This window comes from Oryctolagus cuniculus, chromosome 16, assembly GCF_051225735.1.
Source record: "Oryctolagus cuniculus isolate XC-2025 breed Fujian yellow rabbit chromosome 16, ASM5122573v1, whole genome shotgun sequence".
NCBI lineage: Eukaryota > Metazoa > Chordata > Mammalia > Lagomorpha > Leporidae > Oryctolagus > Oryctolagus cuniculus.
In genome coordinates this window covers 88,097,360-88,118,478 of record NC_142882.1, presented here as the reverse complement: position 1 = coordinate 88,118,478, position 21,119 = coordinate 88,097,360, and the positions used below count along the sequence as shown (strand labels likewise).

Here is a 21,119-nt window from a genome sequence, read left to right as displayed (position 1 = left end):
GGCCGCCGGCCCGCCCGACCGCCCGCCGCCGCCCGCAGCGCGGGGCGCGGGGCCCGGGGCGGCGCGCGGAGCCGCCGGGAGCGGCGCGGGGCGGGCGGGCGCGAGGCCCCTCCCCGGCCGGGCCGCGGAGCAGCGCAGGCGGCGGCGGCGGCGCGGCCCGCTCATGGCGTCGCCGGGGTGAGTGCCGCGGGCCGCGCAGACCCGGGGGGCGGCGGGCGGCCCCGCGCCGCGACGCCCCCGGCTCGCCCCGCCCCGGCCGCCGCGCGACCCCGGCCCCGGCCCCCGCGCGGCCGTGCCCGCGCCTGGCGGCCTCTCCGCCGACCTTGGGCGGCCGGGCCGGGGTTGCGGCGCGGGGCCGCGGGCCGGGGAGTGGCCGAGGACAGCGGCCACCCGGCGAGCCGGGGGTCCCGGGGCGAGGCCTGCCGGGGGCCGGGGCGAGCGGGGAGAGCAGGACCCTGCGGCCCCGGGTTGCGGGTGGGTGCGGGGGTGAGGCCTGGGAGTGGCGAGCGGGGGCGAGGCCTGGGGTTGGCGTCCGAGCGCGGGGCGCTGGGGCGCTGGGGACCCGCGGGGCCCTGGGCGAGGCCGGCACGGACGGGCCTGGGCGCTGCCGGGCAGGGCGGAGGCGGCCCCTGCGGCGGCTGGCGGCCTGGGGTCCCGACACCGCCTCCGTCCCACTTTCTGGTTTTAGGAAATGCTGGTGACACACATGGAGTCCGTAATTTCTAAAGCAGTTTCTCACTTGGCAAAATAAAAGCTCAGCGATTCGTCGTTACTTTTTTGGATTGGGGATCGCACCGGCCTTTGAAATCCGAGAGTGGCAGGATCCATCGGACGCTTGCATATCACAGAGGCGCAAAACCAGCCTCAAGGGCATCCCTGGACCTCAGGGGTCCCAGGCCGGGATGAGGCGCCCGGCCGGCGTGGGGATGCCGCTGCCCCCCCCCCCCCCCCCCCGCCTGCCCCCGGACTTGGCTCGGGACAGCTGCCTGGAGCTGACGCTGGATGTGACCCGAGAGCGGAGGCTGCAGCCAGGCCGGGCGTGGGGGGCAGCGGTCGCTTCTGGGACCCGGCCGCTTCATCACCAGCTGAGTGTGCAGAACTTTGAGCTCATGCATGCAGTAAGCAGAGGCCTGTCCTGGGAAGGCTGGCCCAGGGTCAAGGTCCCACCGCATTCCTGCCTGGCTCTTCAGGAAAGGGCGAGGCCCTGGGGGGTGGCGGAGCCTGTTGTCCGGCGGCCTGGAGGCTTTAAGTCGATCAGTCAGTCAATCGCAATTAAAAATCTTGGTGCGTTTGGTGCCCACTACCTTAAAGGTGGGCTTAATACTGGGTCGGTAGTGCTGAGAGCCAGTGGTCCACGCGGGTCTCTGTAGGAGGTGGCTCTTGCCAGTTGCTTGCAGCTTGCACAGCGTGTAAGGGGCTCCGGGAGCCAGCAGCCTGTGGTCATCTGTGGTTTCTGAGGGTGCCCAGTGCAGCCGGGAGGCCTCACTTTCTTGTTTCAAGGAGAAGCCATGCACTTCTGCACCTCCTTGCGTGCCTTGCCTGTGGGGTTCTTCAGGCTGCCCTGGGAGGTGAGAGTCTGGCTGGGGAGACCCTGCCTCCTAAGATGGCTCCTGGGTGCCAGCTTGGCCCACCGACTACAAACCTGAACCCTCCCACACCAAGCGTCAGGAGCAAATCCAGGGTGGGGCCTTGGCCTCCTTGGTGGGCTCATTGCCCTCCCCTTGCTGGGGCTGGGAGCTGCAGCTCTTAGAGGATACCGGGACAGCAGCGTTGGAGGGCGGAGATGTGCGGCCCACCCACCCGCCACCACCTGCCTCTCCTGAACCGGCCTCGCTCCGAGCCCCCACCTCTTGTCCTTGCCCCTCGCTGGCTTTCTCACGGCACCCAGACCCCTTCCTTTTCAGCCTGGGGGCTCCCTCTCTGCCTGTGCCTTCCTTTATAATGCTTGTTTGTCTGCTTGAAAGGTAGAGCGAGCGAGCGAGTGAGCGAGAGAGAGAGATTTCACCTGCTGGTTCACTCTCCAAATGCCTGTGATAGCTAGGGCTGGCCCAGGCTGAGGTCAGGAGCCCAGAACTCCATCCGGGTCTGCTACTTGGGTGACAGGGGTCTAAGTGCTTGAGCCATCGTCCGCTGCTTCCCAGGTTGAATTAGCAGGAAGCTGGATTGGAAGCAGAGCAGCCAGGACTTGAACCAGCACTGCCGTGTGCCTTGTGGACGCCCCAAGTAGCTGCTTCAGTTGCTGAGCTACCATGCCCCCCCCCCCCCCCGCCTGCTCTTTTGTCCTTGGGCTTCCTCGGGTTCTGTGGTCCGTCTCTGCTCTCTTCACGGTCGCAACCATTTCTTTATCTTTTTACTTTTTCAAAAAAAGATTTTATTTGAAAGGCAAAGTTACAGAGACAGAGATATCTTCTGGCCACTGATTCACTCCCCACGTGGCCGGGGCTGGGCCAGCCTGAAGCCAGGAACCTGGAACTCTGTCTGGATCTCCCCTGTGAGTGGCAGGCGCCGAGCGATTGGGGCATCGTCCGCTGCTTTCGCAGGTGCATTAGCAGGGAGCTGGATTGGAAACAGAGCAGCTGGGACTTGAACTGGAGCCCACGTGGGATGCCAACGTTGCAGGCGTCTCTTTCTGTGGCTTTAACTGCTGTCTAAACCGGACACGCTTAGCCCGGGGTCCACAGTGGCTTCTCTGAAGTTGTATGCGGTGTTGGGGGTGGTGTATATTTCTCTGAAAGCAAGGTCTGTGGCTTTCATCAGTGTCTCAAAGGGCCTTTTTGATTTTTTAAAAAGAGATATCTAAATTGTTTAGTTTTATTTGAAAGGCAGAGAAAGAGAGAGGGAAGGAGTTCTTCCATTTGCTGGTTCACTCTCCAAATACTCACAACAGCTTGGCTGGGCGGGTCCAAAGCCAGGAGCCCAGAACTCAGTCTGGGATTTCCACGTGGGTGGCAGGGACCCAAGCACTTGAGCCATCCCAGCTGCTTCTCAGGGCGGACATTAGCTGGAGGGCGGTAGTGAAGGGGAGGAGCTAGAGCCTGAGCCGGTCACTCTGGCAGGGGACGTCTGAAACTCTGCACCAAACAGCCAGCCCTCAGAGGGGCTCTTAGCTCTTAGGGATGTTACAGCTGTCAGCCTGAATTGCCGGCTGTTAGGTCTAAAGTGTACTTGCTAACAGCCCCTCGAGTATCTTGGATAAACCTGCATCACCTCTGCGAAGCGTATACATTTTTGGGTTGCCATTGGTAGATTATTTGAAATACATGGAAAGTACAGAAGAGAAAATAAAAATTAAGTGTAATGTGGGTCTACATAGACCACCACTTTTAAAATCTGGGGAGATGTGCTCAGACCCCCTTGTAGGGAATCCTGAAGATACAACCATGGATTATAAAGTTTAGTTGATAAATTAGACACAGTGAGAGATACAATAACTAACTAAATGGAGCATCGGTAACAATGTACTATAATGAGAGTTTGTGCTTCGGGGCTGTCATTAAATCAAGTAACAGTTACCTTTGGGTAAGCCCTGCAAGACCAAGGCAGCACATCCCATAACCGAGGTGGTTGCTAAGCAACTGCTGAGAAGGGCTGATTCACATCGCAGGCAGGATGGAGAGGATGGCCCAAGACCTCATGCTGCTGCTCAGAAGAGTGTGCGTGTTAAAACCTGAGAATTGTTTACTTCTGGAATTTTCCTTTTAACATTTTCGGACTGTGGTTGACCACGGGTAACTGAAACCACACGAAGCAAGACCACAGAAAAGGGGGGGCATCTGTTAGGTGGAAAGAAGCCGTTGCTCTTGGACTCCGTACAGAAGCAGCTGGGGTGCTCCGCGCTGCCCCTCTGAGCGCCCCAAGCACCTGACGGCCACTTGCCGTGCATTGCCGGTGTTTCTTGGCTTGCTATGATGTAAAGTGCATGGTGCGCTCTGCCGCTGGCTTTCTCCGCCCAGCCACACGCCTTGAGAGTCAGTCGGTGTGGGAACAAGGAACATAGCTACCGAACTTTGGAGAGCCACATACTATTCTATATAATGTATATCTATATAATACAATACTGGATCTTGGAGAGCTGTACAATATATGACCATGCACAGTTGCATTGTCAGGGTTTCCAGTTTTCTCTAAGACAGTGCTGACCCTGTGTGTCTCCCTCTGGGTGTCTGGGGCACACACGAAGAACTGAACTTGGCGTTCAGAGAGCCTGGCCATTTTTAATCTGATGGGACTGAAGTATCCTCATTAGTTAGTCTGCCTTCCCCTCCTCGCACACGGAGACCCCAGACCCGAGAAGTGGTGCCTGCCTGTGTCTCCTGGGTCGTCCTCACCCCACCTGGCTGTGCAGGCAGAAGCTCATTCCTGCCCCTCGTGTTGGCTCCGGGATGTCCGTCCTCTCCCACTTTCTCTGAGCTCATCGGTAACATCAGGTTCTTGCCAGCCCCCGGCCACGGGTAACATTGGTTCTCCCTTAAGTAAACTCATCCCCCTCAGCTTTTGGTTTCAGAAAATAGGGTCCTCGTGGCCCCGGGGCTGCCCCTGGCAGGGCTGGGATCAGGCATGAAGCCTGTGCGGGGAGAGGGTGCCTGAGTGGCCTGGGGCGACCTCAGCTCACAGCAGTGGCGTCCCGCCGTGGGTGAGGGGCCCGAGATTGATACCAGGAGTACGTGACAGGGCTGGGACAGCCGGCACCTGGCAGCAAACCCAGGGCCAGTGGCTCTGGTGTGGGAGGGAAGGCTCTGGTGTGGGGCCCTCGCCTTGCTCCGGAGCCCCTGTGGCCTCTGCAGACAGGACCCGGCCCTGCCAGCAGGGCTGAGGCTCTGCCCTGGGGTTGCATGACCTGTGGCCCCTGTGGGCTCCCCTAGGCTGGGCATGCTGGGAAATTTCTTTTAGGTTGAGACCCTGCCCGCTTCCAACAAGTGGGTGGTCAGCTGTGTTCCATGTGCCTTTGGCTGTACTGAGAGGTTGAATTTTCACAGCTATCCTATGCCATACATCTTGTCATTGTCCCTATTACACATAGGGAGACTGGGGCCCAGCTAAGGGTGAGCCTTGGTGTGACCTGCCTCGCTCGGGATCACCCCCTGGTGTGAGTCAGGTTATTGGGGCCCACGGGGACTGGCTGCAGCCGCATCTGTCTGGCCACCCGCAGTGCCATCTGCAGGGTGACGCTGAGGAGGGCTGTCATGAGACAGGGCTTCACAGAGATGCCCGAGATGGAATGGCCTAGAAGCCAGAGACCCACCTGCTGGCCAAGGTGGTTCTGTTGTAGATTCTCTGTGTTGCGAGTGACCTTTTCCTACTGTGAGTTGCTTTATTTTTGAAAATAAGTGACACATGCAGCTGGTACCCATTTCCAAAGATAGGAAAGGGACAGCCCTGGAAATTAAGCCCCCCCCCCTCCATGTTCTGGAAGCGTCTCCACCTGCGACATCCTGCAGCACAGGCTGGGGGTGGGCCTGTCTTCTCCGTGTTGGGGTTCAGACCTGAAATGAGTTTAGAGGGAGCCCCTGTGCTGCTGCTTCTGTCCTGACTCAGCTGTTGCCACTGGATCTTTAGTCTCTGTACTTTTAGGAAAATGAGCCCCTTGTCATTTGCGTCGTGTCTTCCCTCGGTTGGTCATTTTTGACTTTTGGCTGCAGGAGGCTGTTCCTACTCTGAGATCTTTTTTCTTTTAAAAAATGCCTTTAGTAGCTTATTTCACTTCAGTTTTTGTTTTTATTCATCTCAGAACCGGTCAGTATGCGTCTTACTGAAAGGAGTAGAGGCTGGACTTTTGTGATTCCCAGATGCCCGGAGCTCCCGGAGCGGAGACCACAGTCCTACCACGCTCTCCTTTGGTCACATTCGGTGGCCGCTCTGTGTATCCCTGAGCCGCAGCCTTGCACTGGTGTGAGCTGTGTAGTTGTTAAATTAGTATGTGCTGTTAGCAGGCAGGTTCCGTCCTCCTTCATAATTGTTCTTTTCTAAACTTTTCCTGACTGGGCTGGCGCAAACATTTCTTCTGCAGAGTCAGCTCGTCTGATTTTTTCACCTTAATTCACTGAAAGGTTAATACAGGGGGAGAATTAACTTAAAACTTACAGGAAGTCTCCCTTTCTGAAAACAGGCTTTGCCTTTTCATTTGTTCACATTTTTCATATCCCTCAGTATTCTTTTCATATCGATGTTGCCTATTTTTGATCCTTTCTTAAAAAAAACCATTTCTTTGAAAGGCAGAGTTAGACACACACACACACACACACACACACACAAAGAGAGGTCTTCCATCTCTGGTTTGCTCCCCAAATGTCCACAATGGCTGGGGCTGAGCCAGGCCAAAACCAGGGGCCAGGAGCTTCGTCCGGCTCTCCCATGTGTGTGCAGGGGCCCAAGCACGTGGGCCATCTTCTACTGCTTTCCCAGATGCCTTGGCAGTCAGCTGGATCAGAAGTGGAGCAACCAGGACATGAACTGGCATGCATATGGGACATGAACTGGCATTGCGGGCGGCGGCTTAACCCACTATGCCGCAGCACTGGCCCCTGTGCAGATCTTGACTTTCTTGTTGCTATTCTAAGTTGGAGTTTTGCTTTCCCATTTCTAACCTATTTGGATACAGGAAGGCAGATCTCACCCTAACTTTGTATATCCTCAGCTTCCCGAATTCCGTTTTCAGGTTGGTCTCAGTGTTCCAGAGCTCCTGCACCCTTTTTCCTTCTGTCGTTGATAAAATTCGAGTAGATCCGATTTTGTTGTGCCCGTGGTTGAGGCTGTAGAGCCTGTGTCTCTGGGACGGCACCTGGCGGGTCTCCTGGCCTCAGGCTGCTGCAGCCCATGTGGCTGCTCGGGCTGCCTACGGCGGGGCCTCGTGTGTGCCCTGGGCCAGCGGTCAGTGCCGATTTGCTCGTGAGCGCCTCAGGTCACGCTTTGCCCACAGCCATCCCCGTCAGAGGCAGGAGCAGGGGAGACTCACCTTGTAAACATGACCTCCAGTGTTAAAAGGGTCTTAAAAAGCATTTTTAAGAATTTTATTTTTAAATTTATTTTGGGGGGCCAGCTCTGTGGCATAGCAGGTAAAGCTGCTGCCTGCAGTGCTGGCATCTCATATGGGTGCTAGTTCAAGTCCTGGCTGCTCCACTTCTGATCCAGCTCTCTGCTATGGCCTGGGAAAGCAGTGGAGGATAGTCCAAGTCCTTGGGCCCCTGCACCCGCGTGGGAGAGCGGCAAGAAGCTTCTGGCTCCTGGCTTTGGATCGGCGCAGCTCCAGCCACTGCAGCCAATTGGGGAGTGAACCAGCAAATGGAAGACCTTTCTCTCTCTCCTCTCTCTCTGTGTAACCCTTTCAAATAAATAAATAAATAAATCTTAAAAAATTTTATTTTCAAAGTTAGAGTTACAGAGAGAAGGAGCAAGGATAGAGAGAGACACTCCCTAGATGACTGAATGGCCAGCACTGGACCAGGTCAAAGCCAGGAGCCTGGAGCTTTATCCAGGTCTCCCACATGGCTGGGCCCTCTTCCACTGCTTTCCCAGGCCACAGCAGAGAGCTGGATCGGAAGTGGAGCAGCCGGGACTCGAACCGGTGCCCATATGGATGCTGGTGCTGCAGGTGGCAGCTTATCCTCTACAAAAAATATTTTCTAAAGTATAGTAGGGAAAAGAGTACAGGCAGTTTCGGATCCGTTTCTGTTTTCTGTTTTTGTGCTTTCGGATCTTGTAAATCGGATGGAAAGATGAACACTCACCGTGCTCTCAGGACCCGCCTTGCTGCCTTGCTGGTCTCCGGGGCCGGGGCAGCGCTGTTGTTCTTCGCCTTCTGACGAGGCTCTGCTCGCTGCCAGACAGAGGGGTCGGCGAGGCCGTGCGGCCCTTGCTGGACCGGGAGCTGGCCCTGCAGCTGGCGCTTGGTAATTACTGGCTGCCATTGAAGGTTCCCGCAGACCTCTCCGAGCCCGGAGGAGAACAGGCTAGGAGGCACCAGCTTTGCAGCTTGGTGACGTCAGGCAATCCTTGACCTCACCGCTCTGAGCCCAGCCTCCCCCAGCAGCATCGTTTGGCTGTTGTCTTGGTGGGCTTGGGCGACGGGTTCAACGGCAGAAACCACGTTCTCACGGTTCTGAGGCTGGAGGTCCCAGATCCAGGTCGGGCAGACGGCCTGGCCTTTTCTCCACACCTGCTGGGAGCAAGCAGGCCCTGCCCCGATGACCTTGTTTAACCTCAGTGACCTAAGGGCCCCTGCACCATATCCGAGCAGGTCGGAACTGGACCCTGTGCAGCACACGACAGGTGTTAGAGGATGTGCGGGTGGTGGAGGTGGAGGTGACAGCACGCTGCCCTCCTCCTGCAGGTGGGGCTCTGCACCCACAGCCCTGCGTGCGCACAGGACCTGTGCATCCCAGTCGTGAGTGCCTCGAGCAGTGGGCTGGCGGGATGACAGTATGCAGGTTGCAGGCGTGCACGTTTGCATGACTTGGTACAGACTCCGGTCAGCACTGTGGCGATGCCACTCTCTCCCTGAGCGAGTCAGGTGCCTCCCGGGGCCAGGTGCCTGCGAGCATACCTGGGCCCCACGTCCTGGGCTCCGGCCTCTGGGCTCTGCCTGCCTGGGGTGGTCTGGCAGGGACCTCGGGCCACAGCGCCAGGCCTGCAGCTGCCCCTCTGAACCAGTCCTACTGTTTTCCTTGTTTAATGGGACCTCTGGTTTCACTTGCATTGGCAAGGAAACGTGCAGTGTGATCTTTGCAGAAAAGTGGCGGGAAGGCCTCGGAAGCCCACGTTTTAACAGCATCGGGGGCAGAGGATGGTGGGCTGGAGGGCTTCTAAACAGGGACACCCTGCTCGTGGTCTGCAGGCTGCCGTCTGGTCAGCGCCATCTTCCTGGCGCCCTGGCACACTTCCTCGTGTTGGGGCATGGTGTTGGGGGGGGTGGCAGACCCTTTTATGAGGGCACCAATCCCATTCTTTTTTTTTTTTTTTTTTTTTTTTTTGACAGGCAGAGTGGACAGTGAGAGAGAGAGACAGAGAGAAAGGTCTTCCTTTGCCACTGGTTCACCCTCCAATGGCCGCCGCGGCCAGCGCGCTGCGGCCGGCACACCGTGCTGATCTGATGGCAGGAGCCAGGTGCTTCTCCTGGTCTCCCATGGGGTGCAGGGCCCAAGCACTTGGGCCATCCTCCACTGCACTCCCTGGCCACAGCAGAGAGCTGGCCTGGAAGAGGGGCAACCGGGACAGAATCCGGCGCCCCGACTGGGACTAGAACCCAGTGTGCCGGCGCCGCAGGCGGAGGATTAGCCTAGTGAGCCGTGGCGCTGGCCACCAATCCCATTCAAGAGGCCTGACTTCGTGACCTGATTTCCTCCCCAAGCTCCGCCTCCACATGCTCTCACCCTGGGAACTCTGGGTTGACAGCAGCATTGAGTCCACAGCAAGCAGGAAGTGCTGAAGCATTGAGCTACAGCCCTGCATCCTGCTGTGCGTGCGTTTCCCCAGACCGGAGCTCCCCCCTCGCGGGACCCCAGGACGCTGGCACCCACGTTCCCGCATTGCCCCTGCTGTCCCAGGACGCCGTGCAGGGTGGGCACTGAGATCTGGAACACTTCCTCAGGGGGCTTTGTCTTTCTCCGACCTTGGCACTTTGGGGGAATACGGTTCTCCCTCTGCCGTAACGAGCCTCGTTTGGGTTGTCCTCACGAGGTCAGGATCTGCTTTGGCCGGTACCCGCGGCCTTCTGCCGGACTGTGGTCAGAGCTGCCCAGGCTCTGGTCGTGTAACTGCTGCCAGGGAGCAGGGTGTGAGGAGGTGGTCTGAGACGGGCGCATCTGGGCGAGCTGCTGGGCTTGGACCCGGCTGGTGATGGTGCAGGCTGTGGCCCGCCTGCAGCACCCCCGGCCCCCCACGCGTGTCGTTGTCATCCGCATGCACCCACTTGTTCTTGGTCTTTCAATGTTTTAAGTTAATCACCGCAATCAGTCACATGTGAGCGCACGTCATCTAGTGTGTCCTGGGGCAGCCCCAGCAGGGCTTCCTTTTTTTTTTTTTTTTAAAGATTTATTTATTTATTTGAAAGTCAGAATTACACAGAGAAAGGAGTGGCAGAGACACACACACACAGAGAGAGAGAGGTCTTCCATTTGATGGTTCACTCCCCAGCTGGCTGCAAGGGCCAGAGCTGTGCCGATCTGAAGCCAGGAGCCAGGAGCTTCCTCTGGGTCTCCCATGTGGGTGCAGGGGCCCAAGCACTTGGGCCATCTTCCACTGCTTTCCCAGGCCACAGCACAGAGCTGGATCAGAAGTGGAGCAGCTGGGACTCGAACCTGTACCCATATGGGATGCCAGCGCTTCAGGGCAGGGTATTAACACGCTCCGCCACAGCACTGGCCCCAGGGCTTCCTTTATGAAAGAAGACACCCAGGCTCCTCTGGGATCAACTGCTCTCTCCTGCCCCCTCGTACCCCCCACCAGCAGCCAGGACCCCTACGGAGTCCTTGGGGGACTTGTGGGTGGGGGGTCCCTGTGCTTTCATTGTCTTTACCCTTGACCCATTCTGTGGACAGAGCTAGGAAGTGGATGTGTGAGTACATGTTTACACACAGAGAAACATGCCTGCGCACACGTTTGCATGAACATGCATGTGGAAGCCACCATTCCCAACAATAACCTGGCATTCGACAGAAATGAATACTTGTTTGTTCTTTCCCATGATATACCTAAAATAGCTTATTCTCTTCTTTATTTTTATTTGAAAGGCAGAGAGAGACAGATGGAGAGAGCTCTTCCATCCACTGGTTCACTCCCCAGATGTTTGCAACAGCCAGGGCTGGGCCAGACTGAAGCCAGGAGCTCCATCTAGATCTCCCACATGGGTAGCAGGGACCCAAGTACTTAACCTATCACCTGCTGCCTCCCAGGGTGCCCGTTAGCAGGAAGCTGGATGGGAAGCAGAGAAGCCGGGACTTGAACCCGGCACTCCTGTGGAAGACACGAGGGCATCCCCAGCAGTGACTCAGCCACTAATGTCACCCTTAAAGCAGTGTATGCTTAACTGATCTGCAGCCATCAAATTACTTAGAAGAATTCAGGATCGCTGCTCCCTATTCTGTTGATAAACATCCTTGATTTCTCCATAGACACCTATGCATATCTGTCATTTTATTAAATTGTACTCATATTTTAAAAAGAAAGGAAAAGTGACAGGAAGGGAGGAAGAGGAAGGAAAGGCGGGGGGAGAGAGAACAGAGAGCTAGAGCTAGAGACTGATCGATCGATCCATTGATCTTCCATTCACCGATTGACTCCCAGAATGCCGGCAACAGCCCGGCTCGGCCAGGCCGAAGCCAGGAGCTCCACCTGGGCCTCCCGCACGGGGTCAGGAACCCAAGCTGCCTCCCAGGTGCCTCGGCAGGAAGCTGTGTGGGGAGCACGGAGTAGCGGGACTCGTGCAGACACTCCTGTGTGTCCTGAGCGGCGGCCGAACCGGCTGAGCCACACACCTGCCCCCGTAGCCCTGTCCTACACGCAGCTCTGGGAGCCGGCTCCCCTGTCCATCAGCCTCTTTCCCTGACGTTTCACGGAACATGAGCTGATGCCTCCAGAGTAGGACCACATGCCCTGTTGTTTTTCACTCTTACCTATAAGGCTGGTGGCAGCAGCCTTAGGCCAGAAGTAGAATTCCTGGCTAAAGGGTGTGCCTGCTTCTCTCTCTCTGAGCCGCTGTCTCCAGGCTCTGGCCAGCAGCCTGGGTGGGTACCGGTGTCTCCAGGCCCGTGGTCCCCGGCTCTGGCTGCTCGCTGGAATGGCTGAGCATTTTCGAAAGCAGGGGTGCCCGGGACCTCTCCCCTGAGACTCGGCTGTGTGGGCCTGGGGGCAGCGCCCAGGGTCTGCAGCTCTTCGGAGTTCCCCAAGAGGTTTCTGTGTGCGGCTGCTTTGAGAGGTGACGATGGCAGCTCGAGTTTTCATTGCTTTCTCTGGCCTTGTTTCAGGCACTCGGATCTGGGCGAAGTGGCATCAGAACTCAAAGCTCCCGAGAGACGAGCCGCTGTGGCGACTGCAGGTAAAACTGCCCCCACCGGGCTGAGGGTCGCGCTCCTCCAAGCAGATCTCCTATATGTCAGATTTCTTTTACAAGAGGATTGCATCTTACGGGCCTTTGGGCATCGCTCATCCATTCAAAATGGGATTAAAAAAATATTATTTGAAAGGCACACGGACAGAGATGCTCCATCCCCTGGCTCACTCCCCAGATGGCTACAATGATGGGAGTTGCTTCTGCTGGGTCTCCCATGTGGGTGCAGGGGCCCAAGCATTTGGAATATCCTCTGCTGCTTTCCCAGGCCATCAGCAGGGAAGTGGATCGGAAGTGGAGCAGCTGGGACTTGAACGGCGCCCATGTGGGATGCCGGCACTGCAGGTGGCAGCTTTACCCCCTACGCCATAGCACCAGCCCCAAGGGTTCAGTTTTAAATAGGTGATTATCACACAGTTACCAGTCTCATGCAACCCCAACATTAGTGTCTTAACTGCCATCCTGGCTTGTATCTCTCTCATCTTCTAACCGGGGCTCTTGGGAGAGTGCGAGGGGGCGTTACACAGGGGTTGTCCGGGGCCGGGAGGGACCTGGGGACTTCCCGGTCACAGTCATGTCCATTGGATTTTCTCTGAGGATTTGGTGGGGGTGGTGGTGGTGGGACTGTGACACCCTATGTGATGTTATTTCTCTTAACACCAGCAAGTGGTAACTCATTTTGGAACTTTATTAATTAGGTGTTTCTTAAAATGAATATGTTCTATTGGATATTAATGTTAAACAGAATGAAACAAAACAAACCCACAAAATGAAGCAAACCAGGTTAACCACATTTGTTGCGTTCATGCTCACAAACGCGCGCTCAGCACGCACTGGCACTGGGCAGGCACCCGGGTTAGTGGACACCAATGAACGCAGAGGCCGAGGCCCTGCGAGGAATGGCGCCCGGGCTCCGCCTGCCGTCCACGGTGGGTATTTCATGCAGCAGGCACGGCTTGTGTCTCTCTCCTTTCGCTGAGCACAGTGTCTGGAGCCGAAGCCCAGCTGTCCCTTGTTATGCCTGTGTAATATTCCAGTTTGTTCTCCACACCTCAGCTGATGCACGTTGGGTTAAGTCCGCCTTTGGCCGGGGTGCGTATTGCTGCTCTGTATGGGCTTGTGCGAGCCTGGAGTCTCTCCGTCCACTTCCGCGTGCAGCCCCAGGGCGCAGGTGCTGCGCTGTGCGAGGATCCCACGTTCAGCTTCCCAGGAGCTGCCAGCCCGTTTCCCACAGCAGCCGAGCTATTTTCTATCTCCGTCGGAAGAGTGGAGGGTTCCAGTTTTCCCCCATCTTCACCAACAATTATTTAATTATTTTTAGTTTAACAATTTTTTCCCCCAAAACTCTGAAAATGCAGTAAAGAGCACAACACATTTTGGTCATTTTATTGAATGACATTAAGTAGTTTAAGTGTCCACTGCCGAACAGCACTTTGGTGAAGACGCAGACGGTCACGTTGTCAGACCTGGATGCTTGTCTTCAGGAACACGACCTTGAAGGTGGCGGCACCTTTCCTACAGCCCTGGGGCTACTCAGCACACAGCTGACGAGCAGCCTAGCGGAGGCTGGACGGACGCCTTGCCGTGCCGCTGGCACAAATCAGAGACAGCGTCCCAGTACCAGTCAAAAACGGCTTTGCGCCCAGATAGATAAAGCAGACCACGAAATGCGGAGAATTTAGCAGGCAGAAGCAACATCGTCTGTCATCAGTGTAACTACTTTAAACGTGAAACAGAAACAAAACAACAAAAACCTGGAACCAAAACCTGTGATGCGATGTTGCCTTTAAGCAGCTGTTAGAACTGCACTTCCACTCAGAGTGTGCCTCGCTGGCAAACTGTCCAGTGGGAGGGGCGTGTGCTGGGTGCCCCACGCGTGTTCTCATTCACACTCTGATTTCCAGCGAGTCTTGCTAAGTCAGCTTCACCAATGGTAAACAAGGCTTAGACAGCTGCCTGCATTTTCACATCTGTATCTTTGAGTCAATAATTAGACCAGCCGAAAATCCCCGCGTCCAGTAAGTCAGCTTTAAAATATTCTGGTTGTGCTTACAGAAGCTCCTAAGAATAGTGCTAACATTTTCCAGGAGGCAGTGAATCTTGAAATTGAGCCTAGGAACGTGTACCAACTCACATGTAGGTAGTTTCTAAAATCAAAGGTTAGCCTGGGTAAATGTTGTGGTTATTCCTATTTTTATTTCACAGATTTCAGTATATTGTACTAAGAGCGTATCCTAGCAGAGGTCTGTCTTCTGTGTCGTGATTACTACTTTGTGATAGGCTTTGTATTGGAAACAAGAATTTCCATAGGAAAAACTGAAGCTAATGAGACAGGTGGATCATCCCTTATCTGAGAGCCCAGAGCTTTCTGAGTGCCAACAAGACGTCACGAGTGGGAAAGTCGCACCTGGACCCCATGCTGGGTCAAGTCAAAACGTAGCCGCACTCAGGATGTGCGTGGGATGAGTCCCTGCTGAGTGTATGGCGTGTGCATGAAGCAAAAGTAGAGTTGGTGTGTAGCCTTGGGTCCTGTCCCGACGTATCTCACTGGGTAGAGGCAGATATTCCCCAAGCTGAAAACGCTGGAAACCCAAAGCACTGTGGTCCCGAGCATTTCCGAGAAGGAGACCCAGCTGGCAGCGCTAAGACTATCAGCCGACCGAGCTCTGACTGTGGGCGACACTGAGTGTGTGTACTTTCTCCTTCTAGATCTGGAATGGAGACAAATGGAAGGAGAGGACTGCGGGTTCCACTACGGAGGTAGAAGCTCCAGGGCTCGACACAGCCTGGCCTGGGGGAAGAGAGGGAGGGGAACCGCGAAAGATAACGGGAATTTTGTGTATTTATTTATTTTAATGTTTATTTACTTAATTTTTATCTATTTGAAAGAGACACAGAGAGAGATCTTCCATCTGCTGGTTCTCTCCCCAAATGCCAGGGCTGGGCCAGGCTGAAGCCAGGAGCCCGGAACTCCATCTGGGTCTCCCACGTGGGAGGCAGGGGAGCATGTGGGCCATTGTCCACTGACTCCCAGGCGCATTGGGAGGAAGCTGAGTCAGAAGTAGGGGAGCCAGGTGGGGGGAAGGTGACCAGCACTGTGGCTCAGCAGGTTAAGCTGCCACCTGCAACGCAGGCATCCCATACCGGCAACCGGTTCAAGTCCTGGCTGCTCCACTTCCAGTACATTCCGGCTTCCAGCTAATGGTCTGAGTACTTGGGCCCCCACGAGGGAGACCAGGCTGGAGTTCTAGGCTCCTGGCTTTGGCCTGGCCCAGCCCTGGCCATTGTGGTCATTTGGGAAGTGACCCAGGAGATGGAAGATCTCTTGGTCTCCCTCTCTACAACTGCCTTTCAAGTCGATAAATAAATCTTTAAAAGCAAACAGAAAAGCTGCAGAGGAACCAAGACCTGGACTGGTACTCTGGTATGGGATATGGGTACACAAGCAAGGGCCGCCGCACCTCCCCGGGAACAGCTGGGAGAGGTTGTCATCTTAGTGAGGAGGAGGGTTCTTCCTGGTGCAGCTGGCAGTGCCTTGTGTCAGTCAGAGGCAGGCTATTTGCCTGACGCTTGCTTTGCCTTTGCTCTCCCTGCAGATGGTCCGAATGAGGCTCAGGACAATGACTTTCCAGCAGGTAAGGCGTCGTCATTTCCTCTCTTTCGCTTTGCTGTAGCCTCCTGTGCTGCTGGAGGGCACAGCACCTGGGCTGGTGGTCCCTCACCTGGCTGCATCCAGTGCCTGGGTCATTACCCTTTTATGCATAATTAACAACATTTAAAAAAAATGCCTGGGGAGAGCGAGACACAGAGAGTGAGCAGCCTCCCGAGAGGTACCCACTGCCCTGGGCTCTGGTGTCTGCAGGCGAGCCCAGGAGCTTTCCTTTCTAACAAGTACCTGAAGCCGTGCCTGTGGTCCGGGGCTCACTGTGCAGGTTGCCAGTGGAGGGCTACAAGCACTGGTGAAAGCAGGTTCTGAGCCCCACAGCCATCTACCGCGGTGCTGCTCACACAGTTAAGGCCATTCTCCGCGTCTGGACAAGAAAACCAGGCCCTGGCTTCGCCGAGGCGGAACGGGGAACCCGGAGACTCCCGGGAAGGATTCCTGCCGCACGATGGCTTCGGTGCGCTTGTGCTTCTGCTGTGGGCTCACAGCTCTCTGTCCTGAGTGGGGCTGGGTTGTAAGCCCATCACTTCCTTCCTTGAGAAGTGGGAGAAGGGCCAGCTCAGCTGCCTTTCTCGTCTGGGTTTCCTGGAGCATCCGGTGGCATCGGGCACGTGGCTCTCTCCAGCGAGGACCTGGAGTGCAGCCTGCAGCCCAGGGCAATGTCCATTCATCACTTTGCATGCTAGCTTTCCCAGCGGACCAGCTCCGTGTGGTGGGAGCCTTGACGAGATGCCAGCAAGACCTGGGGTGGTGGGGGGACCCCGGGATGGCCAGTGCCCTCGCAAGCATCTCGCCAAGATTTTTATTGTGCACGGTGCCACTTGAACATCTGCAGAAGTAAACGTGCCCAATGCTTTCACACAGTTGAAAGTAAGACCGCGTTGTCGGTTTCAGATTCACCGGACGGTTAGTTAGCGTGTGCTGTGGCTTCTGTGCCTCACATCCTCCTGTTTTCCTTTAAAACATTCCAGTGTGTTTACAAAGAGCCAAGAATGTGAGCCAGACAGCTGGAGAGTGAATCCCTGATTGTGTCACCTCAGGGGAACTTCCTGATGACACCGAGGGAACCCAGGGCTGGGCTCCCTTGTGGGGTGAGCCCTGGGGAGCCCCGGGACCCCTCTGGGCATGGGCTGTGGCCTGGTCTGGGGCCTCACCCAGCGCAGAGCCGGGCAGTTTAGAGTGTGGTATCATTGGCACTTGTAGGTTTGGGGAGAACCCCGAGATCTAAATGCTGCAACATCTCTGTTACTGGGGTCCCCCTGCTGCTTTGACCTCCGGCCCCGCTGGGCACACCCTGCACCTCACCTGCCTGTGTCCTGCTCATCTGGCCAGCCCCTCCCGGCCCTGACTCCTGCTCGCCTGGCCAGCCCCTCCGGGCCCTGACTCCGGCTATGCTGGGCACACCCCGCGCCTCACCTGCCTGTGTCCCACTTGCCCAGCCAGCCCCTCCCGGCCCCGACTCCCGGCTATGCTGGGCACACCCCGCTCTTGCCTGCCTGTGTCCCGCTCGCCTGGCCAGCCCCTCCCGGCCCTGTCTCACGCCCGTTTCTCTCCGCAGCGGAGCGGAGCAGGCTGCAGGAGATGCTGTCCCTCCTGGGGCTGGAGGCGTACCAGGCGCAGAAGCTCAGCCTGCAGGACTCCCTCCAGATCAGTTCCGACAGCATGAAGAACTGGGCCCCGCAGGTGCCCAAGGACCTGCCCTGGCACTTCCTGAGGAAGCTGCAGGCCCTCAACGCCGAGGCCAGGAACACCACCATGGTGCTCGACCTGCCCGCCGACGCCCGGCCCGCCGAGAAGGAGAGCCAGATGGAGGAGGGGATCATCTACTGGGACCCGGCCGAGGACGCGGCGGCCGACGACATCTACTCCTTCTCGGAGCTGCCCACGCCCGACACGCCCGTGAACCCCCTGGACCTGCTCTGCGCGCTCCTGCTCTGCTCGGACGGCAGCCTGCAGCAGGAGGTGCTGTTCAAGATGGCCCTCTGCCAGTTCGCGCTGCCGCTCGTGCTGCCGGACTCGGAGAACCACGACCACACCTTCCTGCTGTGGGCCCTGCGGGGCGTGGTGCGGACGTGGTGGTCCCAGCCCCCGCGGGGCCTCGGCAGCCTCCGGGAGGACAGCGTGGTGCTGCCCAGGGCGCCGGCCTTCGCCTTCGTGCGCATGGACGTCAGCAGCAACTCCAAGTCCCAGCTGCTGAACGCCATCCTGAGCCCCGGCCGCCGGCACTGGGACTGCTTCTGGCACCGGGACCTCGGCCTGGGCACCGGCGCCCGGGAGATCGCCGACGGCCTGGTGGAGATCTCCTGGTTCTTCCCCAGTGGCAGCGAGGACCTGGACGTCTTCCCGGAGCCCGTGGCCTTTCTCAACCTCCGGGGGGACATCGGCTCCCACTGGCTGCAGTTCAAGCTGCTGACCGAGGTCTCGTCGGCCGTGTTCATCCTGACGGACAACGTCAGCAAGAAGGCGTACAAGCTGCTCTACTCCATGCGGGAGTCCAGCACCAGGTACTACTTCATCCTGAGCCCCTACCGGGGCAAGCGCAACGCCAACCTGCGCTTCCTCAACAGGCTCATCCCCGCGCTCAACATGGACCCGTCGCACGTGCTCGTCAAGGTCAGCAGCACGGACGGCGAGGGCTTCGTGCGCAGGGTCCGCGCCATCCTGCGCGGCGTGGCGCGCGCCCCCTGCAGGCGGGTGTCGGTGGAGGACATGGCGCAGGCCGCCCGCAAGCTGGGGCTCCGCGTGGACGAGGACTGCGACGCGTGCCAGAAGGGGAGGGACCGCATGGAGAGGATCACCCGGAAGATCAAGGACGTGGACGCCTACCGGCGGGACGAGCTCAGGCTGCAGGGGGAGCCGGGCAGGAAGGCGGCGCAGGCCGAGCGCGAGCTGTGCCAGCTGCAGTGGGCGCCCGAGCCGCCCGAGAAGCCGCGCGCCGAGCTGCGGCGGCGCGTGCTGGAGCTGCGCGCGCAGCAGAACAGCCTGGAGCCCGCGGCCGGCGTGCAGGAGTTCGTGGCCGGCATCAGCAGCCCGTGCCCCCGGGAGAGGCAGTACTTCCTGCGCTGGCTCGAGTGGGGGCTGGCCCGGCTGGGTCAGCCGCGGCCCAGGCAGCCCCCGGACGCGCTGCTCGCGCTGCGGCCCAAGCGCGGGGCCTCGGAGCTGGGCGAGCCTCCGCGGCCCGAGCCCCTGGGGGTGGAGCACTTCCTGCGGGAGATCGGGCAGTGCTACGAGGCCGAGAGCTGCCTGGTGGAGGCTGGGCGGCTGCCCGCCGGCCACCGGCGCTTTGCACACTTCCCCGGCCTGGCCGTGGAGCTGCTGCTGACCGGGCTGCCCCTGGAGCTGGTGGACGGGAGCACGCTCAGCATCCCTGCGCGCTGGGTCACGGGGCTGCTCAAGGAGCTGCACGCGCGCCTGGACAGGAGGTCGAGGCTGGTGGTGGTGTCCGCCCTGGGGGTGCCGGGCACCGGGAAGTCCACCCTCCTCAACACCATGTTCGGGCTGCGCTTTGCCACGGGCAGGAGCTGCAGCCCACGGGGCGCCTTCATGCAGCTCCTGACGGTGGCCGAGGGCTTCAGCCAGGACCTGGGCTGCGACCACATCCTGGCCATAGACTCAGGGGCACTGATCGGCGGGGCCCCGGCCTCAGCCGGGGACAGGTTTGAGCTCGAGGCCTCCTTGGCCACTCTGCTCATGGGGCTGAGCAACGTGACCGTGGTCAGTCTGGCCGAGACGAAGGACATCCCGGCCGCCGTCCTGCACGCCTTCCTGAGGTTGGAGAAGACAGGCCACGTGCCCAACTGCCAGTTCGTATACCAGAACCTTCACGACCTGCCCGCCTCCAGCCCCAAGCCCCGAGACCGGAGGCCGCTGCTGGAGGCGCCCGGCGAGCTGGGCAGGGCCGCCGCCCAGATGGAGAAGCAGGGCGGCGGCTTCCGCGTGCTGGCCGGCCTGGCCTTCTGTGACCCCGAGCGGCAGCACGTCTGGCACATCCCCAGCCTGTGGCACGGGGTGCCACCCATGGCCGCCGTGAGCCTGGCCTACAGCGAGGCCATCTTCGAACTGAAGAGGTGCCTCCTGGAAAACGTCAGGAATGGCCTCTCCAACCAGAACAAGAACATCCAGCAGCTCATCGAGCTGGTGCGGCGGCTCTGAGCGGGCGGGCGGGCGGGCGCTCCGGACAGCGGACAGCGGACAGCGGACAGTGTCAGCGAGGGAAGGGAGGCAGCTCACAGACCACTCGGCGATGTTCCTGCTGACGGCCGAGGCCCTGGGCAGGGGAGACGCCGCCAGGCTCCCGCGGGGCCAGCCCTTCATCGCCCCGGAGCGGGGAGCGGCGGCCTCAGCAGGCAGGGACCCCCAGCACAGGGTGGGGGTTGTCCTGGGGGAGCAGAGGCTGCCCCTGTAGGCAGCATCAGAGGGGACCTGCCAGGGGGGCCCAGCGCCCGGTCGCACCTCGCCTGCACCCTTGAGCGGGTCATCATTCGTGTGCGCTGTCTGCCCCAAAGCCATGAGCTCCTGGGAGGCGGGAACCAAACGTCACCCAGTTCCTGTCCCCAGGCCTTGCACACTGTAGGCGCTTAATAAATGTTTGTTGAACGAATGCTCCCGTGAGTGATGGGCAGCTCTGCCTCCCTGGGCCTTCATCCCATTTGCTCAGTGTGGCACGCCTTGGCCACGCGTGAGGAACACTGCGGCTCCTGCACCTGCTCCGTGGGTGGTTCCTGGGGAGCGGCGCCAGGTGTCCTCCCAGTAATGGCGGGGGTGGGGAACCCTGTTCCTGCCCAGGGCCACTTGGGTATTTATAGCATCATTCACAGATTTCCTGCCCCACCCTACAGGTGAGGGGAGGAGGCCCTGACCACACACCTGCATGGTCCTGCACCTTTCCCCTCTCCCCCCGCCCCAGCCACCTCTGCTGCCCTCCCTGTCCCTCCTGGGACCACCACTCGCCACTGCCTGGGGGACACATGGCTGGGACACCGGTTCCATGGAGGGCATGGACATGAACATGGACATGCCCCGTCCGTGTTCCAGGACTTCAGAAACCAGGCCTCTGTCCGAGCAGGAGCCACAGCACCCAGCCTACTGCTCCAACCTCAGCGCCAGGGCACTGCCTCGCCTTGTGGCGAGTGCTTTCTTGAGCAAATTCTTGGTTCAATTGGAAATAACAGCATCACACACACACACACACACACACACACACACCCTTGCTTAGAGCCCTGGAGGCTGCCCAGGAGGCCTCTGGCACTATGGGAATTTTAGCCAGGATGTTCCAGGTCTCCTGGGAGAACTGTGTGTCAACCAGGGTCCTAAAGACGTCACATTGTTCCTGAAATGCGTGTGGGGAGCTGGCCCTAGCGGTGAGCCTGACCCACGGGTGTGCATTTTTTCACAGCTTTCGTTAGGTTCCCAAAG

At 58.5% G+C, this 21,119-nt stretch overlaps 1 protein-coding gene across 4 annotated transcripts; it reads left to right on the top strand.

Moving 5' to 3' along the window:
- Window positions 1-18: 18 nt before the first annotated feature.
- Window positions 19-20,304, top strand: URGCP (upregulator of cell proliferation). Of its 4 annotated transcripts, none has more exons than XM_051853022.3 (5): window positions 41-177; window positions 11,958-12,028; window positions 14,750-14,800; window positions 15,637-15,675; window positions 17,263-20,304. In XM_051853022.3, exons 1-5 carry the CDS (start codon window positions 164-166, stop codon window positions 19,854-19,856), a joined length of 2,769 nt encoding a protein of 922 aa, XP_051708982.3. In that variant the 5' UTR covers window positions 41-163; the 3' UTR covers window positions 19,857-20,304. The 4 variants fall into 4 exon arrangements, with proteins under 4 accessions (XP_051708984.3, XP_051708982.3, XP_051708985.3 ...); XM_051853023.3 differs by lacking the exon at window positions 41-177 and adding an exon at window positions 1,001-1,118; XM_051853024.3 differs by lacking the exon at window positions 14,750-14,800 and having other exon boundaries at window positions 19-177.
- The last annotated feature ends 815 nt before the right edge of the window (window positions 20,305-21,119 follow it).